Source organism: Chaetodon auriga, chromosome 18 (genome assembly GCF_051107435.1).
Source record: "Chaetodon auriga isolate fChaAug3 chromosome 18, fChaAug3.hap1, whole genome shotgun sequence".
NCBI classification, from domain to species: domain Eukaryota; kingdom Metazoa; phylum Chordata; class Actinopteri; order Chaetodontiformes; family Chaetodontidae; genus Chaetodon; species Chaetodon auriga.
The window spans coordinates 19,657,649-19,682,345 of record NC_135091.1 but is presented as its reverse complement, the minus strand read 5'-3'; the positions used below and the strand labels follow the sequence as shown (position 1 = coordinate 19,682,345).

Sequence of the window (24,697 nt, the reverse complement as noted above, 5' to 3'; positions counted from 1 at the left end):
ATAGAAATTTTGGACTTTTGTTTATGACTTCTCAACAACTACCCACGGCACCTTCAGCTGCATATCTGCTGCAGATTCATTGCCACTGCTTTATCACTGCACCATGCTTAAATGTCAGATGAACAGTCTACAACAAAGCAAAGTGTCAACCAGTGGTTTTGACTGTCGACTAGTCTGTGAAGCCCCTAGTATATGACAACTGAAAATGACATCCACATGCTTAATTTAACAAAATAAAATAAACAGTTCAGTTCAGTTTATTTTGATCTCATATGAACATAATTCTCATTGTCTTTTCCTTATTCGCTGGAAGTCAGAGGATGAAAATAGAGGCATGCAACGGTCTGTTTGGAGAAAAAAAGGGTGTAGAGAAGAACACCTCAGGGGGTTGATGAATCATGCGTTGGGCTTGTGTTGCAGCCACTGGCATGAGGAACATTTCACTGGTAAAGGGAAGAAGGTATTTAATTAAATAGCAACAAATTCTTGAAGCAAACATCATACTGTCTTTAAAAAAAACTGTAAAAAAAAACAATTGGACTACCTCAAGAGGCACAAGCTAAAGGTTCTGCCATGGCCTGTTGTTCGTCAGTCTCTTGACCCAGTGTTTATTTAAAAGTGAAAGTGCTGTTACGAAATTGGGTTTTTACATGCATCATTGTGTGTGTATAGAAATCCTGGAGCTGTTTTAGTGGATATATAGCTTCTACCTGTGCGCCACATTCACTACACTACCGCTAGCACCCACCAGACATTAGTGCTCTAGGTGACTATTGCCTGTGACTTCAGCTGGCCCCCAATGAGAGCTGGGTGTCAGCCTTCAGACCGAGCATAGTGTAGCACAGCGACACAGATCACAGCTGTGTACCAGTCATAGGACAGTGACTGCAGTCCAAACACCAGTCTTTGAAAACAGTAACTGTGGGTTACTGGGTTTGGTCGAGACTATAGCTGCAGTTTGGACTGTCAGGTAATGCTAAAACATACAGGGAATCCAGTCAACCTAATCAAAACATACCCTATGATGTTTTATTCATGAGGCAAGCTACTCTACACCCCAGACCCCAAACTTTATTCTCATCTTGACGACTCAGATTTTTTTTTTTTTTCACACAAGTATGTCTCTGCTCTGCTTGGGAAAAGATAAATTGCTGACACATGGACGTTGATCAAAGACACTTCTATCTATAACATACTCACTGCAGCTGATCCACCAACTGATGTAAAAGGCACTTTGTTCCTCGTTTGAGACTCCTGACAGAACAAGCATGTGGATTTATGGTGTTCAGTTTAAACCATTTCACATGTGATGTTTTTTTCATTTTTATGGTGCCTTTGAACATCTGGCCAGGGACAGCAGATGACAGTTAGCCTTTTAAACTCTGGCTTGTTTGCAGTTTTTCATTACATTTGATCATGAGTGTCGTGATCAACAAAACAAGAGCAGCTAATTGAATACAATTACGACTTCACATGGAGGCATGTGGTTTTCGGGCATCGTGCTTGATAAAATTCACATGATATAGGTACAAGCAGTTGTGAAACTTGTGTGAAAGTGCTACAAACACAAGACAGAAGTCATCTGTAGTTTGTTGTTAGTCATTGTAACATGTTTCATTGATTTTAGTGTGGATTGCAGGGACTGTCTTCAGCTGATGTGCACACTCCTCAGTTATCTTAAGAGTGCAGTGGATGAAAGTCCTTCTAGGAAGGAACCAAATCAGTGTATTTCTCAAAATGCTGCTTACCTCTTGAGTTTCAAGTCGTCTCCCTCAAAACCTGATGGTTTCGTGTGTTTGGCTGGAGCCGGCAGGTAGTGGACTAATTGTCTTTCCTTGTGCTTCAGGGTGGGTTTCCCACCGTTAAAGGTAATTAGGCTCTTTGTTTGATGTCCCACACTGCTTCCTGTTAGGTTTGTTAGTCTAGCATTCCAGCTTTGTTTCCACATGTCTTCTAACTGGGTGTAACCTTTTCACTGAAACTAGAAATCTGAGGATATTGCAGGTATTGCACTATTGCACTGGATGGATGGGACTAGCCCATAATTTTATTGTGATAAAATTCTCATACTGAGATATTGTAGTTCACATTCTGATATCTAAACTGGTGAAAAGCACTGTGACCAAATCTGACACAGTGTAAGAGCTTAAAAACATGAAAACCCACATTAATAAAAGTATTTTACTTTGGCGAAACACACAAAAGTGAATGAATACCAACATTTAATGATGTCCATCTACAACTGTGTGTACCATATGAACCACAATGAGACCAAATAGTTTGGGATGAAGCTAACAGTGATGCCAGATTGGACGGACAAAAGTAACCCAATCAGAGCCAAGAAAGTAATGAATTATACTGAAATAATACAAGTCTTAGTTAAGTAAGTCTTTCAGATAACGTTACATTAAACATTAAAAGTTTCAATCATTTGAACCGTTGTAAGCCTGTACAGGTTTAACAGAGTTTTGACAGAAGAATAATTGAACAGGAAAAAGGTTCAGTATAGTTGAAAGTGGTGTGATGTTTGGTTTAGTTGGCCATCAGTTCTCAGTCACTGCATGCCGAGCTGAGTGCACTGGACTCGGTGCCCTGTCACACTCAATAACACTGCTCGGAGCAGAGGAAAGAACAAGAATACAGCCTAAGCTTTCATTGGTGGAAACCACCCAGATCTTACAAAAAGTAGCTCAAATTATAGCCTGCTCAAAACAATTTTTACCCACTGTTATTTTTTGTGTTTGTAGAATGGTTTTTAGGGAGGGGAGGGATGGAAGCCCAATCCAAATTATCCACATTGTGATACAATAAAGTGAATCTGGAATCTTGAATTACTTCTCGGATGGTTTGGTGTCATGATAATCTACAGCAGTGAGGCAGCTATGCCCCAAACATCGTGAGTTCATTTAGAATCGTGCTTCACATGAAGATTGGCCGACCAACTTATGTCGTTCATCGATTTTTCAAAGCTAAATATCTTTGAGAGCGTCAACGAATTTTATGTGACATGATTTACTGTATATAATAATGTGATGCATGGACTTATCTTTTAAGCATGCTGACTAGCTTATGGGAAAACATCTGGCAATGTTATTTCTTTTACTGTAATCAAATCCCACAAAAAGAGCAAAACCAACAGTGTGTTGGGATTTGGTGATAATAAGAAAAATGTCCAATGAAGAGGCACTGTAACCCTATGTTGCCCTCTGCGGCTTTCCATCCGGCCCACAGTGTACTGATGAATTGAGAAAATGTGTGCATGAACGTTCCTCACCAGTGGAAGAGGCCCAGTCCATCCTGAGAGTGATGTCGATTTGCATGCTAACACTGGGCAACAAGCCAAAAAAACCGCAACTCATAGTTCACTCTTTCTACAGAATTGTATTATTCTCCAACAACATCCTCTCCACACCGTGGATCCACCAGCAAGCCACCAGGCTCTCAGACTGGCCATTCCCTGGAGCTGTCAGCAGCACGCTGGCCAGACTACAGAGTTGTCGGAGATTCACTAAGTTTGTCTGTTAGACGCAAGACGCACCTGGGTTTATTTTCATTGGCTCAAACTGAGTATTTTTGTTTGCTTCCTGAGAAGAGTTTTTTGTTGAGATTAGGACTCATTCGTTGGTACTTCAACTGTGGGTTCTGTATTGAGGTCTGAGAGCGTTATTTCCATGTGATGTCTGTTCGCACTGCTATAGGCTCATAAAACTAAAGTGAATTTTGTAAGAAAGTAAAAATAATAAACAAAAATACTGTAATTTGGTCTATATAAAGATCTCTTTTATATGAAAGTCTGACCCCACAGTGTCTGTTTAGAAACCTGACCTTTGGTCAGATGTAGTTGAGTCTCAATAACCCTACAGTATGTAGGGTTATTGAGACCGACCCATCACATTGTTACTCAAAGATGTTGTCAAACTACCAGCATCTGTTTTAACAGAAACACTATGAACTGCAAGCTGTTTAAGCCAGTCCACCTTTAAGCCAGTTCTTTATCAGTGACTTTGCTCCTCTGATATTGAGATCAAATCAGTGCGTCTTAATAATAATTCCCAAAGTAGATGTTAGCCAATAGATTGTGCTTACAACAAGGCAACAGACAGATCTAGAGAATCTTTCATGCAAGCAGTGAGGAAGTCAAACTGAAGTCATTAATGTGTGTTCACAGGCAGAATTAAATCTTAGAATATTTGGAAACCAGCCTATTTTGAGTTCATCCTCTTTTTTTGCATATAAGAGGCAGAAGTTCCAAACACATAGTCTCTTCAGATTAGAGAAGTCCTCCAAAGGTCCATGATAACCTGAACTGTCCTTGTTTTTAAGCGATTGTTGCAATACCACAACCCACACTAAAGAATTCAAGCGCCCCTATTCAGGACAGACCTTTAAGATAAAGGGACATATTACTTGTGCCAGCAGTGGGGTTGTTTTGATATTAGAATGTTTAATATATAATACTGTGTATGAGGGGAAGACACATTGACATCTGAAAATTTAAATTCCAGAACACACAAGTGCCATTAGGATCTAATTTCCCCTGCAGAACATTTTCTGGAACACAGCCACTAGACAGCACTTTCAAGACATTAAGAAAGTGAATAGCGATCACCATACAGTATGCACTGAATGAAGGGCTTGATTTGAGGTGTTTTCTTACAAACCAAGTGAAATTTGGATCATGAAGATCTCATTTTTGGTGTGATTTGTTTTGATATAGCCACAAGATGGTGCTACAATGTGTAAAGCCAAGAAGGATAACACTACAGCTGGCACCAATGATGGCCTCATTACTGAATAATGCAGTCAGTCTAGGATGCTTTGTATGATGTATGTAAAGTGGTTTTCAAGCCATCATTCCTGGCCCCTGGTATGGGACGAAACACTGACAATATTGTTCATCAGAAATCTATGACAACAGCAAGTCTTCTCCTCAAGCAATGTTGCCATGCTTGACCTTTAAAAGTGCCACAAGACCGTTTGAATGTATTTCAGTCAGGGTCTATGATGCAATACGCTCTGTCCCTTGAGGACATTTGTTTTGCAACGTGCAGCACTCACTCTTTACTGTATTTCCTGCTTGGCACTGAATGCGAGGTCTTGTTTTTACCATGTGTGTCAGCATGTACTGTTTTGCCTCGGCACCAAGATGACTGTATTCACGAAATAACTCTTACTCTCATTTTAATTGGGACTCTTTCCTCTAGCCTTTTGGCTTTGGGAACATAAGCTCTTGAATAGGATTCATGTGTTGTTGATTCTTCACAGTATGAGATTTGAACAGTGGAGCCCCACACCTCATCAAAGAATGCCAAACATCAGTCTTCTCAGATTACCCCGGGAGCTCTGTTCCACTTTTGTGAATGGTTTTGATCTCGATGTCTGCGCTGAGCTAAATAGTAGTGTGCCGCAAGCCCGAAAAAAATGAATCACTCACGTGTTCAAACTGTGTGACAGTGGCTGAATCTACGAGGTGACTTGAAATGGGAGCTAGGAATGATGGGAGTGATTAGCTAGAGCAGCTTTAATCCCTCCCTGCTGCATTTATCTACTTCTTTTGTGTCACCATCTTAGACGCTCACTCCCCCCACATGGCATCCCATGTCAGATGAATTACTGAATACCAGTTGGAATGTTCATGCCTTTTAGCCATTGTCCCGCTGAGAACAATTGAACAAGTTTGACAAAGTCCATATGATACCATTTGCATTTTCTCAAAAACATGTGAACATGACAAGTTTATGTTAATGTTAAAGAGTTTTTGCACTGCTTTGTTACTGCAATCCATTTCCATAAAATTCCAGTGACTGAGGCATGTTTGTCTCAACCAAAAGATCGCCACAAACCCTTGGTGTGAAGCCAGAATGGGTTACTTAAGATAGATTTTATGTTATGAAACTTTTTTGAGTGAGAGAAGGCGGGGAAAGAGACAAAAGCAGCTGCTCAGCTATCACCACACAGCAGCTCCTCCCACAGAAGGCAAATACCTCCCTCCCTGCTTTAGATCACTCCCATCATACTGAGGTTAAATCACCCTCAGACAGCTCCACAGTCCACTACAGATAGCCACAGGTTGCTCACAGACTGGAGCACAACACAGGTGTGACTGCATCTGAATGAGGATACTTTCTCTACCTGTTAATCATCAGCCTGGCACACATTAATTTCAGTGGTTAATCTCAGACATTTACCTGACGTTTGGCTCTCTGCCTTTATCTGCTTGTGCATCTTGGCAGCTCTATTTTAAGAGCACTTTTGGACTTTCTGAATCAGACTTGGTCAGTCACAGAGTGGCACATTTTAAGTGTGCATCTACAAAAAGCCGGAGAAATGAACTTTGATGAAATTCTCTGTCTTATCGGGGGCTTTGGGAAGTTCCAGAAGATCTTGTATGTATGGATCTGTGTACCTCAGATCTTTCTGGCATTTCACATGCTGGTCTCTGTCTTCACTGGGGCTGTTCCTCCACATTTATGCCGCTCCACATGGCCCTCAGCGGGCTCTGTGACCTCTCTGAATTTCAACCTCAGCCTTCTGTCCACCCCTGATGACCTACTTTCCTGCACCACCCCCTTGAACCACAGCGGTACTGTAGCTCTTAATGATGGACACCCTACGGGGAGCTGCCAGGGGGGCTGGGAGTACAGCACAGAGACCTTCCAAAGCACCATAGTAACTGAGGTGAGTGAAAAACCAACAGCCTCTCTGACAGACTTTCAATTCAGGATTTGAATCTACTGAATGTCTACGTTTTGACCTGATGTATTTTAAATAAGGACTCCTAGCAGCTAAGGAATGTGGAAGGACTTACCAGTTTTATTACTGTGTGCTCTGGTGATATATGAGACAACGCTAGAGTGACGGTTAAGAGGTGGACTCCTGCAATGCAGGCATCATCTAGGCCTCTGCACACACCCTGCCAGGTTTTGTAACACATGAGCATGAGGGTTGGGCAGCTGGAGCAGTTACATGACCAAAATGAAGCGATTGGACAAAGCGCTGTCACATGTGGCAATATGACGGGTCAGCTACAGCTACTACAGTCACTGGACAGCAAACAGGAGATCTTAAGTGGATTTAGAAGTCTTCTGAAGTTTGCCAGTCCTCCACTGTTAACCTTGATGGGAGCCGCCCAGTGCCAGCTGCGAATAATATACGTATATACTAGAAATACATATATGCTAGAAATGGATCTCAAACAAAGCAGGTCTCGTATGTACAGTACAACCTCAAGAACAAAGGCTGTGGTTGAAATTTAGCCATGATGTGCCATGAAGGACCGGGAATCTCTAGAGCCAGTTTCTGGTTTGTAAGTTCCGGGCTACTGTAGGCAGAAATACAATAAAATTCATAAGTATGTTTTTCATTAGTTTATAATCACCTGGATATCAGAATTCCTGTATTTTCGAGATCCAAGAAAGACCTTTTCATGTATCTACAGAGGGAGTGGGTTCTCTTCCACGGAGTCCACCATGTTGCACCACCATGTTTCTACAGTAGCCCAGAATTTACAAACCAGAAACTGGCTCTAGAGAGCACCTTTTGCAAGTTTCGAGGCCATCATGGGTTCTCCTACACTCTTGGTAAAGGAGGGTGAGTTGAGGGCTATTCAGTTGGTTGCAATCTGCAACCTCACTACTAGATGCCACTAACTCCAACACACTGGACCTTAAAAACAAGACTAAAACTCCAAAGTCTCAGGAGAGGTCCAAAAAGGCTATACAGTGTTGATCAATATGAAATTGCTGAAAAGAACAAAGTGATGATTTCTTGATTTCTAGAACTACGATGAGTGGGGCTTCAAATTCAGCGTTTCTTGTCGGTGCAAGAGGGACAGCCTTGTGGTCATTCAAATCGCAATCAAGAGGTATCTTACATGAAGGTGGTGCTCATGGAGTGTCCAGAATAGAAATGGTGGTCAGGAATCTGCCCTTTGTAATGGAAAATGCCAAGTGCAAAGCTCAGGGAGAACCCAAATCAGATTGATTCATGTCACTGCTCCTTTGATGGAAATCCAGCCTCTAGTTTTTGCAGTGCTTTGTCATGGTCCAAAGTGTTTGTCAAAGAGAAACTGAACCATACATGGCACTACAAGAAAGGTCAGAGGGTCAGGAAGTTAATAGGAGTTACCCTCTACATGAATATACAGACTAAAATTCATCATGGTCTAGATCAGGGGTCGGCAACCTTAACTGCTCAAAGAGCCATTTGGACCTATTTCCCACAGAAAAGAAAACACCGGGAGCCACAAAACCCTTTTGACATTCAAAATGAAGATAACACTGCATATACCGTTTTTTACCTTTATGTTATGTATAAACAAACTATAGTGGGTTGCATTCATGAAATCAATGAACTGCTACAGAGAAAACGAAATTACATTTCTGCATGCAACAAAAAAAAGACGCTCGGTTGAAGGTTACTTTCAAATAAAATACGCGATGTCTATTTGAGTCCTTGTATTTATGGAAAAAAAAAAAAGCCAAACTTAAATTATCCATCGGCAGCAAACCAGAAATGCCATCCTCTTTTGTGTGCCGTCATCCTTTTACTGGAGCATACAGTCAGCTGTCAACCTGTATAATAAATGGACTATTTCAATGAACAATGAAAAAATATGAACATATGCGAAATAGTAGAGAATTAAAATTTTTCTCTTACTTGGTTAATGTGATTTTTGCTCCTCCGTCTGCACTTCAGGGCTGTATGACGTCACCTTCATCTTCACACAGGACTGTAAGCTGTGGTCTGTCAGGCATGCGCGATGTTTGTTTTTAATGTAGTCCATGTTGGAGAAGACCTGCTCACATACGTATGTATGTATGTACGTATGTATGTATGTAGTTTGCCTACCTGGGGTAGAAAAGTTCAAGAAATCGTGCGCCGGCGGGTGTCGCACACTGGCGGTTGTGACGCATATTATGAGTGACAATAAATTTAACACATTTCATTTTGATTTTACAAGATCACCATAATCTTCAAATTTAGAATTACATTTTAAAATCTGATGGACTAAAATAAAACACATTTTAATTAAATAGTCATTACTTATTTTCCAAAGCCACAAGGAGTCGCAGCAGAGGGATGAAAGAGCCACATGCGGCTCCGGAGCCGCGGGTTGCCGACCCCTGGTCTAGATCATAGTTGTGAGATCCAACCATGCTTGACCCACCATTTTACAACTAAAAAATTCCAATATGAAAAACACTTTCATTGAGATGTTTTTCTGTGCTTCTTGCAGTGGGACCTGGTTTGTGACAGAGCCAACTTGAACACCATGGGCTCTGCCTTCTACATGTTTGGCCTCCTCATTGGAGCTGTTGTGTTTGGGAGCTTAGCTGATAAGTAAGTTTGATAATATGTCCATCTTCAGAGCTACTGAATAGATGACGGAATGCCTATATGTGCTGTCTCAGAACTTTCCATCAATGCCATTTGTAAGTTTTGTTTACATGGATGACTGACTTCGGAAATGTCTTGTCCAGGTACGGTCGGAGGATCATCATCCTCGTCAGCCTGACAATCCAGGCAGTCTTTGGGGTCGGTGCTGCTTTTGCCCCTAATTTCTACGTCTACACTGCCCTTCGCTTTATGGTTGGAACATCCATCTCTGGTGTCATCATGAATGCATTTGTCCTCGGTCAGTGTCTCATAGAACTAGAACATAAACTAACAGTGAATTTTCTCCCTGTGTTGACACAGGATTTAGTTTAGTTCAGTGATAAAACAAGATACAATGGAGGGTGCCCAAAATATATATGTAAATATAAAAATGTGCTGATGAAAAAACAGCAGGAAAACATCTCAAACACAAATCCAAACATGATGCTAAAGAGGGTGTTTTATTTGCAAACTCTCAGTGACATTGTAGAGATGCACAGCGAATCATTATATCTGTTATTATGCTTGAGGGTTCCACAATTAATACACTCAATCAATGTGATATGTGTCTTATGCTTTGGAAGGGTCTGCCCAATTTCGTGGTTTATATTGATTTAAAGTGTGCATTCATTAAAATTACAAAACAAGCAGTGAGCTATCTAGACAGGCAGATTGGTTTGATTTGGTTTACCATGGTTTTGAAATAAGAAGTATGCTGCCACCCCAGTACAATGGAGGTAAATGGAAGTACTTTGCTGCTGGTTGCATCATTCCAAAATTGCATTTGGAAAACTCAATAGCAACGTGCCTTTTCAAAAAGAATGTCGCAGGTACTCAAGATAATTCACAGACTTCGCTCAGAACAGTCTTCATTAGCAACTGTTTGGCTAATGAGGACTATTTACAGATGTGCAGTTTCACTGAACAGAGGCAGGGGCACACGTCTCAGCAGTGGATATCGCAAATATTCAGCAAAATAAACCCAAACTTTCTGCATAGATAAAAATCAACTAGGATAACAAGGACTTCTCAGCTGGCTCTTTTCAAGCTTCAAGCTGTTTTTCCTTTTCTCGGTGTGAAAATAAAGGCAGTTTTCCATCAGTTTAAAATGTTAAATACTGCAACACTCTTTTGCCCCTAAAGATATGATTCATGTGTCCCTGTCTTGTTTGTGCCTCATGCAGGCACAGAATGGACGGGATCGAAGGAGCGGATGTTGGCTGGTATAATCACTGACTACTTCTTTGGCTTTGGCTACATTCTGCTGGCTGGAGTGGCGTACCTCATAAGGGACTGGCGTAAACTGCAGCTGGCTATCTCAGCACCTGGTTTCCTCTTCATCTTCTACATCTGGTGAGTGGGCAGCAGGGTGACCCACATTTGAAGCAGTGTGTGCTGTACTCCCAGTTTCTTAAGGTTCCAAAAAACAACATTCATATTATCTTTAGAAAATCAACAACACACTGTCTAGGTTGAGTTGTGCTTGTGTGTGTGAGGATCTATGCTAAAGGAAATTTCCTTTCATCCCCTATGATTGAAAACATAATGTGTAGCGAATGCTCAATGCCATGCATGACTGGTGCCAAATCCCTCTTCTCCTTTAAGTGTAGCGGTACAGGGAAATGCTCTGACCTACTTTGAGGAGCATCTCTTTTCTGTCCCTTACCATAGATCTTGCTTATTACAATTAGTCTGCAATGTGAAATGTCCATCAGAGTGTCCCCCTGCAACACAGTGGTTCAACTACACACATTTGTAAGTGGGTCACCTGATTTGCCTTTGCATTTTTAGGGTGTTGCCAAAGTCAGCTCGCTGGTTGATGACCCATGACAGGAAAGAGGAGGCATGGGAACTGATCCAGAAAGCAGCGCAGATGAACGGGAAGCCCATCACCAAAGATTTGGAGATGTGCCAGGTTTATTTATTTCTATATTTATCTCATCTTTTCAAAATGTTAACAGTAATAACAAATACCCATCACAGCCAAATCAGATGTTGGAAAACTGAACTTCAGCTAAGCCTTACTCACCTTAGTTACAGTTGCTACAGCTGCTTTCTGTTGGCACTTATACAAGTTTACTGTGGTAATGGTAGCAGATTTACCGTTGTAACTGTTAGTCATTTTTGAGTAAGTAAGTAACAAGTCCTTGATTTCAAAAGAGGTCAACAAAAGCAGCATCTTCTTTATGGCCATTGTTTCTCGTTACCTAGTTATGCAGATGATGCACAACTCTACATCTGTGCTGAACCAAATGATGCTGCAGCTATAGACTCCATTAGACACAGACTGTCTCTTGGCAATAAATACATGGATAAGCAATAATTTATTGAAGTTAAATGAGGACAAAACTGAAATCCTACTAATGGGCTCCTAAACAGTAAGAGAAAAAAAATGCTGTTTAATAATTTGGGGACATTAACTCTCTGGATTAAATCTGAGGTTACAAATCTTGGTGTTACCCTAGATTCAGATCAAGTCCCACATCAGCAAGGTGACCAAAACTTCTTTCTTCTTTTTTGAATCGAAAAGCTACTGAAAAACTGATTCATGTCTTTATTTCAAGTCGACTTGATTAATGTAACACACTGTTTACTGGCCTCGAAAAAAAATTAAACACAGAGACTCGCTCGGCTACTAACTGGAACCATAAGGACAGAGGACATTAGTCCAGTGCTCTGCACTGGCTTCCTGTAACATTCAGAATTAATTTGAAGGTCCTCGTCATTACAAAGAAAGGACTAAAGTCTCCTGTTCAGGACTTGCCTTCAAGAACACTGAGATCATCTGCTGCTGGTTTATTGGAGGTTTCCAGCAACAGTCAAAAGAAAACCGGAGATGCAGCCTTTGTCCATTATGCCCTAAAGCTCTGGACACACTACGTATAGATATCAGGGAAGCAGCTCATCTCTCACACTTACGCACTGCTGCACTTCTTTTAAATCATTATATTTTACTTGATCTTCCGCATTCAATGTATTCTATATTAACTTTACTTTATCTCTAGATTCTATTTGCCATCTTATCTTAGGCTGGGGGGTGGGGGAGCTCAGATTGGATGATTTCATAGCTGTTTACTTACGGTGACTTATTCTGACTCGCAGCTAAAAATGAAAAAATGACACAAGGAGTTGCAAACACGATATAGCATTTGTAAGCATGTAACAAAATCATATTTCATATTTGATTCTAAATGATTGAGGTGATTTGTAAATCACCTCATTGATCATCACTACACAATGCTGAACAGTTCCTGCTTTAGTGACAGTGATAGTGTACTAACTGTGTGACGTACGCAGGTACTCCACTATCAAGCAGGTGGCTCTGACGCACTCTGAAGCGACCATTTTTACTTTGCATAAATGTCTCCAACCATCATTATCATTTAAACATGCAAAGATTACTTAAACAGTGCTGTGTTTTATGACTTTAGAGCACTAACTCCAAACTTTCCTTCTCACTGTTTCACCAGGTCTATAAAATTGAAAAGAAAACAGAGGGGAAGAAAAAACACTCATTTATAGACCTTGTACGAACCCCAAAAATGAGGAGGCAGTCTCTGATTGTCTTTTATCTCTGGTGAGTATGAGCAGAACGTTACCCTTCCTTTATGTCAGTTACAAGACTTTGAATGTGAATCCTTGTCTCTGCTTTACGTCCATGCAGCCAAGCCAGCGCTTTTCACAAACACTGTATGTGTCCATAAGACAATACTAAGGGTGGAAAAACATTTCTGACCTTGAATGACACGGCTGCGGTCAGAGTTTATTTGTAACATTACTTTTATTTTTTTAAGTGTTTTACGATGATACGCCCAAACAGCAGAAGTTCTTGAAAGCACACCAAAAACAAAACTGTATAATAGCCATCCCAGCTCATGTATCCACATAAAGAGGACAAAAACAGTCAGATTGTCTCAAAACAACCAAACTGAAAAGAGGACAATCATTAAAAGAGAAAAATGAGGGCAGGAAAGAATGGGCGTACTGCAGCAGTCATTAATTACGCTTTATGCTACAAACCTCCTTTCATCCTCAATGCCAAATGCTTTTATGACTGAAAAAATACTGTACACCGCATTCAGAAAGAATTCAGGCAGAATATTTTATAGACACGAGACTAAAGAGAAGAGAATCATAAAGCGATGCAAAAGGCTGTGTAACATTACCCAACCAAGCACATGCTGCGTTGTATTTGCACCAGCATGTCTACAGACAACCAGAATATACATTTAAAAGCAGAGTAGTTCATTTCTCCCAGCTGACTAAAGAGGGAACCACGCAGGATTATTACTGCTGTTATTCCTACTTATTTACTGATTTGTAACAGTCCACTTTGTGTTCATTTTCCTCTGTGAGGAGATTAGAGTCTTCCCTCACTGAGGATTAAAACTTTAACAAAGACAGCAAACAAGTGACAAAATAGAATCATCAAGTGGAAAAGTTAGATTGAATTGTTGAACCAAAAACAAAAAGAGTTCCTGGGACTAACGACAGGGATTAGTGGCAGATTGTCACTGGAATGCACATGCTCGTTCATGTTAACTAGCCTGAATCCAGACCAGAGGGCTGCAGATGCGGTGAGTTCAGAGCGTCGCAGATCCACGGAGCCGTGCTGTCAGCTTTGAACACGTTGAAGGGAAGGTTTCGAAGAAGCTACCAGACTTGTTTCCAGGTGACGTTTTCAAGCAAATTAGTTGAAGGGTTTTCAAAGTGTGCAAGCTGGCAAGCTGTGTGGTTCAAAACAAAAACGAGTGCCAGGCCCGCTCTGCTCTTCAGAAACTTCGATATCCCAGCAGAGACTGTCACTGAAGCCCCTCTCACATTCTTGCCATTATGAGTCAGTCAAATGGTATTGGCTGTGCCTTTTGAATGCATTCTAGGAACAGGGCTGTGAGAGTGTAAAAGAACTCTAATTGACAGAAACTGTGATTTCCTGACAAAAAAGAGCAATAAACTCAGTCTTTTTAAATGGTGGTTTCTCTTCCTCCTGTCACATACTGCCATTTAACTGAGGGTTGAGGGCAGGCGCAGTCACACATGGGCCCCTTTTACACACCATGACAGGATCTCTCTTAAACGTTAAACACTAAAATAGTTGATGTGGTATGAGAGGAAATGGCATGGCCGAAGTGTTTTACATTTTGTCAGTGCTATTACAACAGAATAGCAAACAAAGACCTATGATTTCACAGTCTCTTAAGGATAAGGATATTTTTATTTTCTTCCCAAACATGTTATACATGAAAAGGAACGAAATGAAGTACTCAGGTCTCAGTGCAGATAATAGTAATAAGAAGAATAAGAATAGCTGGAGGGGTTCAGTTATAATATGAAATCATTTCAAATCAGATGTGAGTTACTTTCAAGAGTGGTCATACACTTGATATCTGACTTGTAGCCGTGCAGGTACTATTGCAGAGCCGTTCTTCGCCGTAGGCGAGCAGGGCAGTGACTCCAAAGACGGCATCTCATGTAACTGTTCCACACAGTTTACTCATCTGATCTGACCTGAAAAACAGGTTATTTGTGTATTCTATTACAACATGAGCCACACCACAAAAAGATAAGAACAGAGTTAATGAGAAGCACAGCTGTCGAATAATGTAAACTGCAGAATACTAAACAGGTTGGGTCTTGAAGGCTCTTAAAGCCGGATGTGTCGGATTTGAACTTTCTTCACTGTGGCGCCATCTGGTGGTAGTATGAATGATACGTGACAGAATAACGCAGTTGTTTCAGTCCTGTAAATATTTGCTTAATGTTTGTGTGCTCTGTCAGAATCATTTGAAAGGTGATAAAATCACATAAGAAATTCATGCTCACATGCTAACTTTTGAGACATGAGGGTGTTTGTGTCATCTGTCTGCTGAACACAGGGAGTGTGTGTTGGTCATATGATGAAGCTAACAAAGAGGTGGCACAGCTATGTGAAGAATGTTAAAGTGATGCCTTTCTTCTCCTTTCTTCCGTCTGTCTCAGGTTTGCCAATGTGCTCGTGTACTACGGCCTGTCTCTCAACATTTCTGACTTTGGAATGAACATCTACCTGACCCAGATGATCTTTGGCCTGGTGGAGATGCCTGCACGCACCATCACCCTGTTCACCCTCAACCGCTCCCGCAAGATCTCCCAGCTAGCTTTCCTGGCTGTGGGTGGCACAGCCTGCCTGCTGACCATCTTCATCCCCAGCCGTATGGACCGTCTCCATGTTTTTTTTTTTTGTTTTTTTCTTGTTTCCAGTCTGTCAGAAGTTCTTCTCTTACTTCTCTTTGACCTCTCCTCTAGACCTGTCTGTCGTTAAAACTGTGCTGGCCATAATTGGGAAGTTCGGGATCACGGCCTCTCTTTCCATTATTTACGTCTACTCAGCTGAGGTGTTCCCCACTGTTATCAGGTGAGTCTTTCCCTCCTGTGTCTTTCTGACTAAAATGTCTTGCAGCAAGTTTCCTGAGCTACATTTGATGCTCTTACAATTACATGGCAATGCCCACCAGAATGCTTTATCGTTCAGTGACTGACACACTGTTTGTTGCTTGTTGACGTTGTTTTCCGAAGGCTTACAGCAGCTTTGAGCACTGTAACTCAAAGACACTGTAAAGATAATGTATGGAATGTTCCAAACAGGTGTTTTTGGAGCATTCCACATCTTTCCCAGTCTTTAGTTGCTCTTGTCCCAACTTGTTTGAAACGTGTTGCTGGCATCAAATTCAGAATAAGCAGATATTTACAAAAATCTAAGAAGCTGATAAGGTTGTGTGTACTGTATGTACAAGGTAGTGGTACAGGTAGTCTATTATTTTGTCCATCCTATTTATATCAGAACACTGAATTGCACAAGTCAAGTGTGGATAATAAATATAGTGTTTGTACTACTGCACAGCTGAAAAAATATGGAACAGTAAAAATTGCACAAGATGAAATGGATGTGAGCATATATTAGCATAAATAACAGAACAAAGTGCAAAAACAGTAGGTTTTTAACACAGTGCTACATAATGATGCTGGACTTAAACAGTCTGACGACTGTTGGGATGAAGCACCTTAGTTAATAAAGGACGGGGGGTGGGGGGTGTTGCTGCTGGTGTCAGGGGTGCTGTTAGGGAGAGGGCGGAGCTGTGGAGTAGTAACGCCATCAGGTCTGGGCTCTGGTGGGTGCCAGGAGGAGCAGGGGTAGAATCAAATCTGTTGAAAAACAGATTCAGTTTATTTGCCCATTCCCAATCTTCAGATTCAGGGCCCCTCCCGCTGTCACTGCTGTGGCCTGAGATGGCAAGAGACTGTTTGGAAGGTTTATACCATCTTTTCCTCTCACTCCACTTTGCCCCAGTTCTGCATCCCCTCCTCTCCTCCTCCTCCTTATTTCTGTGAGCATCTCCAGTCTTTCCACTGGGAGTACCCTCCTGTTGCCTAGTGCAATCAGCTGTTCCCATGTGTAAACAATGGAACCATGGCTGAAGGGATCTCCCAGTGTTGTTTTAAGTAATCCAAGAAAGAGTAGAAAGAGTATTGGCTCACACAGATAATACTGACTGATACTGGTGACATCAAAGACACTATTCAGGTCAGGAATTGTTGATACAAGACAGTGTAAATAACAATCCAACTTTTCTAGTTGGAATGTACCTGGAGTAAACAATCCAGTTAAGATAGGGAGGGTCCTGGCCCATTTATTTAAAGGCACTGGCCACAGACACTATGTTCCTACAAGAGCCCCATTTGAAATAAAGCTCACAAAGTGGACAGGGGAAGTATATCACTCAACCTTTTCAACTAAAGCAAGAGGTGCAGGCATGTTAATAAACAAAAATGTGCCCTTTGTACAACAGAAAACTATCACCAGACCGAACAAGGAAGACTGCAATACCCTGAATTCTGAATTTACTATTGCAGAGGTTCAGAGCGCCATCGCCTCGAGAAAAAGTAATGAAACACCCAGACCTGATGGACTCCCAGAAGAACTATACAAAGCATTTGTATTTGTTAAGATTACATGAACAAGACCAGACAGAAAGTTGACCCCTACATCCTATCTCACTCCTTAATGTCGACAGACAATGATTTGCCAATGGGCTGAGCCCCTTACAGGAGAAGATAGTTCATAATGACCTGACAGATTTTATACCAAAAATGAGCTCGACCTTGAATCTCAGATGACTTTTTAATATTATGTATGCAAAGAGAGGAGCTCCCACTGACCTTGTTATACTCTCACTTGACACGGAAAAGGCGATTGACCAGACTGAGTGGCATTACTTATTCAAAGTTCTTCACAGATCTAACCTTGGTAACAAGTTTCTATCAATGATCAAATTCATCTACAGGAATTCCACAGCTCAAATTCTCATAAACCGGACAATATCTCCCCTTTTAGCTTGCATAGAGGCACAGGACAGGGCTGTCCACTCTCCCCTCTGCTCAGGCTATTGAACTGCTAGCCCAAAGTATTAGACTAGACCATCCAACACACGGTTATGCCACAACAACAACAACCAATAAGATATTGTTACACGCCGATGATGTTATTCTATCTATAAGGCAGCCACAAACTACTATCCCAGCACTTGTAGGAAAAATTAACCTGATTTGGTAATTAACCTGATTTTGCTAATTTGGAACCTTCTCGGGTTAGTGGATTAACTGGACCAAGAGCATTCTGATGCCAGTCCATATGAATAACACACCTGGATAGTTTTCCATTTAACATCTCCACAGAAAAACTGACTATTTAGGGACTGAAGTCACAAAGCAATTCTCCTCTCTCTACAAACAAAACTTTCCCCCCTAATAGGGAGATTATGGAGCAGATTATTATTCTGGGAAGATCTCCCAATTTCCTTAATGGGGAGCATGAAAGATAATTTAGTAAAGATGATTTTCTTCCTTATACTTATTTCAGAACATTCCTAAATTTTTTCTTTAAATTTTTTTTTTCAAAGACTCTTTGATTAGACTTAGACTTGACTCTTTAATGATGCTCTTTGTGTTGGGACACAAAGTCTACAGAATGAGCAAAAAACATCTCTGCAGGCCTGAAGCAGTTCGAGGAAGGACTGGTCCTCCCAGACTGGGCCTCTGCGATTAAGGCTGTCACCTTTGGGCTTGATACCTCAGGACTATCACCTAACTGGCTGAAAATGGATCGTGAGGACTGCTACCTGTACTCCATAGGTGCAATTCTACTATTCCTCACTAAGACTAACAAGCTTTTATATATTAATAAGCCCATTATACATAACTTGATTCATACATGGAAACAAATCAAGTCTAATTTCAGTCTTAAACTCATCTCTCTACTGCGGCCTTTAGCAAAGAATCCTTCCTTTGCTCCCTTTAACCTCGATGGAATCTTTACTACGTGGAGTGATAGGCAGTAATAGTATCAGAGATGTCTATATAGAAGGTGTTCTTGCTTCTTTTAGACGGCTATGAAATGAATATCGATTGGAGAGGAAGAATTTCTGTCACTTTCGACAAATAGGAAATTACATATGGAAACATTTGAAAGGTTTTGAGACTGAAACACAATTAACAACAGATAACTGTTACTATCACACATGTACAATACTTTATTATCAACAAGTCCGCCCTCCTCTGAAATGTATAATGCCAAGTGGGAAGACAAGAATTGGCAAATCAATTCCAGATGGGCTGTGGGAAGAGAACCTCAAGAACTCAGTATTGTTTTGATTTTTTTAATGTTATTATGTGATTTCCATAATTGTATTCAGATAGTTCCTTATTCTGTCTGCTTACATTTTTTAGATATTACTTATTTGCCAACTTCATTCAATTTCCTAATAACTTCAGTGCCATATGTACAACTGTAGGGTTCATGAAAACAAGCTTTGAATGTACAAATGGAATGTATGTCAAATATTACTGCTCAAAAAAAAGAGCTAATTTTCTGTCTATCAACTCGAGCAACTGACAGCTTACTCGCATACAGTTTGTGTAAATGTTTAAAAGATAATATTGGCTGAAACAGCAGTGATAATTCTCTGACATCAGCTTTGTTTCCATCAATGTATTATTCACAGTTTGAGGAATCACATTAGAAAAGGTTGATAGAAACAGCAAAATTCCGAAACAAAAAGGTTTTCAGGCTCGTTTGTGGTGGTTTTCTGCTTTTTTCATAAAGGAGTCATTGCATGTAATGGGAGATGGAAACAGCTTTTTTGAATAAGATCTGACATAGTGAACATTTCACTCCCATGACTGATCACATGTTTGTGCTCAGAGAGAAGTCATTCCCACAGATTAGAACCTCATGGCTCCACACAGATCTGATTTCATCTTCCTCATGTTAATACATGAGACAAACAGAAATGTCATATTTCCATCACATTTTTTACACTCATTTATTCACTGTTTGAGGTTCAACTGGCACGTTTTTAATTGTTATCCTATTGTGCCCTCTTCTTGTGTATTGGTATGATGGTTTCCTGACTGGAGAACTGGCACCACCTACTGCTTATCTTGTAGCTCCCACTAAACACATAACAGTAGTGGATGGAAACAAGGATTCATTTGCTTTTTCTTTTGCTGGTTTTATTTAGATTACATTAAAAATTGCAATCTTGTGAATGGAAACCTAGCTAATGAGTACTGATCCTCTAAAGTCCTGTTTTGTTCGAGCTCTACTAGTGACAATCAATCCCAAACCTCCCCCAATCAAAAGCTGGATGTACTCCCAGCTGCTAGATAAATGAACATTGAAACAGGAGAGTGGTCTGCAGCCTTTAGGTTCTGACTCTCTGCCTTGTCACTTCACTGTCACTCACAGACAAAATGGGATCGGTATAGGCTCCATGTGTGCTCGGATTGGAGGGGTCCTGGCTCCCATGATGTACCTCCTGAGGGGCATCAGTCCACATATCCCCATGGCTCTGTGTGGCCTGTGCCCTCTGCTGGGCTCTGCCCTCACCCTGCTGCTACCTGAGACAGCCAACAAGCCTCTGCCTGACACCATCGAAGATGTGGAGGGATCCAACCACAGGTTTGACACCTATTTCAGACCATTGTTGTTAAAGGGTCAGTTCACCCCAATTCTTGGCCCGCCTTGCCCCCTGTGCTTGACTTTATGCCTCAGAAAATATGCACTAGAGGTTTAGAGAGGAATACGAAAATTTTTTTGGGTGAGGTCCAATGATTCCCTGAAGATGCTGCTGTCAACTTTTTTAAACGGAATTCTTTTACTTCAAACTGAATTTGATTAATCTCTGTTCAATAGAGGTTGAGACAACAACCTGTATGACTGAAGCTGGGAAACCTGGGCAAATAAGACTAAAACTAACTGCATGGAGAGATACCACGAGAGGACAGAGAGAAAAGCCTTTTCTTAATCACGCTGGTGAACTGACCCTTTAATTATCCATATGATATACTGTTATTACACCAAAAACTGGGTGATTTTATTGATTCATTCATAATGAACTGGTGACAAGCAAGCTGAGTGCAATCACTACAAGTTTATCTTTATATATTCCAATATTCTGTTTAGGAGTTGAGACATGGACGAATTGATTTACTTACTTTAATTACTTGAGGAAGTCAAAATCACTTAATGAATGAATTTTAAATGCTGTGTTCTGTGATATAGGCACAAATCATTTTGTTGTTTGGTTTGGGGAACTCGATTGTTTAGTTACAGGGGCTCACACATTTCCTGAGGGTCGTTGACTCAGCAATGAAAAAACCTCATCAAACAGGTTGATTAGCATTGGAGTCGAGGCGGATTGGTTTTCATTCTAAAAAAAAAACGGTAGAATTTGACAATTGCCTACTCGACTCAACTGTCTTTCATCCAAACTTTTCCACTGTTCTGTGGCTGTCCTGAGGCTCAAAGCTGTTTTTAATAAAATGTTTCCGTCTGTTTCTGTCAGTGAGGAGGACGGCCGTGTCATCGAGGCTCCTCTGAGGAAAGTGGATGTCGTCTGCAGCAAGAGGACAGACTGATGAGCGACAGCACTAGTGTGAGCCGCTGCACAAGGCAGTCAGTATTTTTCAGGACTATTCCAAAGGCAAACGTCTCTGCTTCCAGTGGAAGTCAAGATTTGACTTTGTTTTTATGGGTCTTTGCAAGATACCTGAATTCTGAACACTTATTCAACAGTTTTAAGTATTTTTACTCTTTTTCACTATTTTTGTACAAGTTTTTTTAAATATACGCTGTATTTACTTTTGTTCCAGTGTGTTAAATATTAGCTGCTTATATTTTTTGTCGGTGGAATAACTAACTCACTTTGAATGTTAATGTAATGTTAAGAATGAAACATCCATATGTTTGCTGAAAATGCTCAAAGTAAAATCTTATCCACATGGAGGTAAAACATAAGTCCTTAAGGAGCCATTATAGATCTATAGATGACAGAAACTGGTACCATAGCAGATGTACAAGACTTAATGAAAGCACAGATTAAAAGAGACAGCTTTGTCCTCTCTCAGCTGTCAGAGCACCTATTAGCTGCAGTTTTGACAGGGAGGGAAATATGTGTCTCTTTTGCTGCTAAATGCTAAATATCTCTAATTCCATCAGTCTGTGGTTTTGTGCTGGAAACAGCTGGCTGCTGAAGATGAGACTGAGTGGAATTGTGAGTACATCTCTGCCAGCAACAAGCTTTCATACGTACATATTTATTTCAAATATTGTTAAAGTAACTTGCTAGAATTGGTGTTTCTGGCAACTTGGTACCCCTGCAGTGCAATTCACCTTTACACCACTGTCAAACCAAGCTGATCCACAGCAGCTCTTACCAGCCTTAACATTGCAAGATAGAGCGTTTGGCCTTGGTGGGATAAATGGCATACGTCTTAAAGTCCAGTAGATAGAAGTAAAGTTCAGTAGTGACAAAACATTGCCAGTTATGATATTATCAAGTACTACGACTCCACATTCGCAGGTACCAGCGATGCTACACATGTAGCTGCTCATAGTTCATGCAGAAAGCATGGTGATGCGGCTTCAGCTAGGCACAAACATACTTTGATGAATTCAAGTAGTTTTGGATATACTGCGTGTCCAGACATATATAGTGGTTGTGCTTTCAGACTTGCATGTCATAGAGGAGCAGACCATTAGCCTTGGTGGAGGTCTGTGCTATCCAAGTACCCTTCAAGATGTTGAAGTAACAGCTAACTGCTGCTAACGTTAGCTGCTGTTAGCTGCTTAGCTCAGCTAGCTGTGCTATTAGCTCACTCTCCCCATTAGTATGCTGCAGTGTGTCCTCACTGCCTGAAATCTACCTCCTTATCCAACTCAGCTCCTCCTGACCACAGACAGTTAACAAACCATTGTTTCTGGTGTTTTTTGGTCAGTTTCTTGCATTTTTCACCCTTATGAACAATAGCTTTGGTACTCGATAAAAGCTCCTTGTGGTTTCTCAGTTTGATCGACCTGAGTGACCATAAACGAAAACACAGGCATTTTGAGTGTGTGTTGTAATGCTTCCTATGCAGAAAATCATATCTGGCCCTCCATCTGCAGTTCGTCATGTGCAAACAACCCATAAGACCACTAGCTGTACAGTTGTTAGCAACAAATGAAGCTCTGTAAATCACAATTATTTTGTCTCTAAAATATTATCCAGTTTCACCAAAGTAAGTGAATAAAGTTATAAAGCTGTGTTTTTGTACAGTAATCAGTGAGGTCTGAGATACACTCTCCTTCAGTGTCTGTTATTTTAACAGGAAATTCATCAGATTCAATGCCCCATATTGCCATTTTCTAAGCTATTTTAGCTGTCAGTTGGCAGCACCCACGTGAGCACAGAGAGGGTTGGAAAGACGACAGACATACTGTATACTGCGAATACTGAGCTAGCATGTTCTAAGCTGAAGACTCAAAGTTGGTGTGTTAAAGAGTTACAGACTGCTCGCAGGACATCATACCTGCTCAGCCCAAGTTACATAGTGCAAGAACAGGTGTGTGCAGAGTGGAAATGAAAGAGGCACAGTTCTCCCTGTTACTACTCACTGTAGCATCAAGCACACTGACTGACTTGGAAGCTGTTATTTTATCCTCAAATAGTTGCATAATATTGCTTTAACATTAAAATATCGATTACTGCAGCTTTAATTATCCCGTAAGCATTCACTTAACAGTTCGACACTCTTGTCCACAAACTTTTGTGTACCAGCGTGGGGCTTGTTTGTGCCCCTTAGTCCCAGGGAACAGAAATAATCTTATTGTGTTCAAGTGCACAATGAAATTTTAGACACTTCAAATTTTGTGTTTGTCCCTTTCCTGTTTCAACATGACAATGCCCCTGCACACAGAAACAGCTCTTATGCAGCCACACTCCTCCACAGCCTGTCTTACTCTGAGATGATCACCCCCAAAGACAACACTATTCTGTTGGGACGTTTGTCCCGTAAATCTATGCAAACACACAGACCACACAACCTTGGTAGCTATGGGGTACTGTCACTGATTTGTGTGTGTTTTTATATATTTTTACTTGTGTATTTCGGTCATGTAACATCTATAAGCATACATCCTGCTTCATATCTGCCTAACGTTACTGATTTCAGGATGAGGGTTTGGTTATCTCTCTTCTGTCTCTCGCTTGGAATCTCTGATGGCTGTGGGGTCTGACTCCTTAACAGAGCAGCAGCACTGCTGAATGGCAGCGTCCTCTGCCAGCTTAGTGCAGCCAGTGAAAGTCCTGGTTCCAGTATTATCAGAAACAGAATTATATGTAAGCCCCTTACCTTGTGTTTTGTCAGCTTTGGAGTCTGATGAGTTGGAACAGACATAAGTATTTGAAAGTCAGTGACTGACTGATGCAGTGAATCTCTGCTTTCTACACAAGTCCACGGTTCATGTCCTCACAGAATGTGAAGTGCTCAGTATGCTGAACTTAAACTGCACTCAGGTTGATCAGCATTCAGTTTATTAAGCAGCATGTTTACAGAGATGATCTACAGCAGGACCTGTCTTTAAGAAAACGCTGACACTCACTGGTCTACAGTGAGTATTACATCTTTGGTGACAGCTCATCAACAAATACTTGAAAGACTATAAAAGCATTTTGGTGTTTGGCTTGGCTCTTACATGTCTTTTTTGAGGTTGTTAATGTATATGAAATTATTATGGTGATGCATCTACATTTATATAGAGAACCAAAGTCTGTGACTCAAGTTGTTGTTGTGGTTTTTATTTTTATTGACTTTTTTGTACAATAAACATTTGTTAGTAGAATTTATGTGCTGCTTTTCTGTTGGATTCCACAAGCACTGGGTTGGTGGAAGAGGCTCAAATAATGAGAAACTCATAGCAGACGGTAAGTCTGGGCCAGCAGCTGATGTGTTTATTTTCAGA

General features: G+C 40.9%; 1 protein-coding gene across 1 annotated transcript; it reads left to right on the top strand.

Moving 5' to 3' along the window:
- Positions 1–4,789: 4,789 nt before the first annotated feature.
- LOC143336750 (organic cation transporter protein) lies at positions 4,790–24,577 on the top strand. Its single transcript, XM_076757038.1, has 10 exons — positions 4,790–6,678; positions 9,239–9,342; positions 9,483–9,637; positions 10,563–10,731; positions 11,170–11,293; positions 12,849–12,955; positions 15,358–15,569; positions 15,664–15,772; positions 20,162–20,374; positions 21,261–24,577. The coding sequence occupies exons 1-10, from the start codon at positions 6,328–6,330 to the stop codon at positions 21,331–21,333; spliced, it is 1,617 nt and encodes a 538-aa protein (XP_076613153.1). The 5' UTR covers positions 4,790–6,327; the 3' UTR covers positions 21,334–24,577.
- The last annotated feature ends 120 nt before the right edge of the window (positions 24,578–24,697 follow it).

Excerpts from the sequence above, each read along its gene's own strand:
- LOC143336750 (XM_076757038.1), top strand. The coding sequence starts at position 6,328 with ATGAACTTTGATGAAATTCTCTGTCTTATCGGGGGCTTTGGGAAGTTC. Across the intron at positions 11,294-12,848 it reads AAGATTTGGAGATGTGCCAG|GTCTATAAAATTGAAAAGAA; the intron begins GTTTATTTATTT and ends CTGTTTCACCAG. Across the intron at positions 12,956-15,357 it reads CTGATTGTCTTTTATCTCTG|GTTTGCCAATGTGCTCGTGT; the intron begins GTGAGTATGAGC and ends CGTCTGTCTCAG.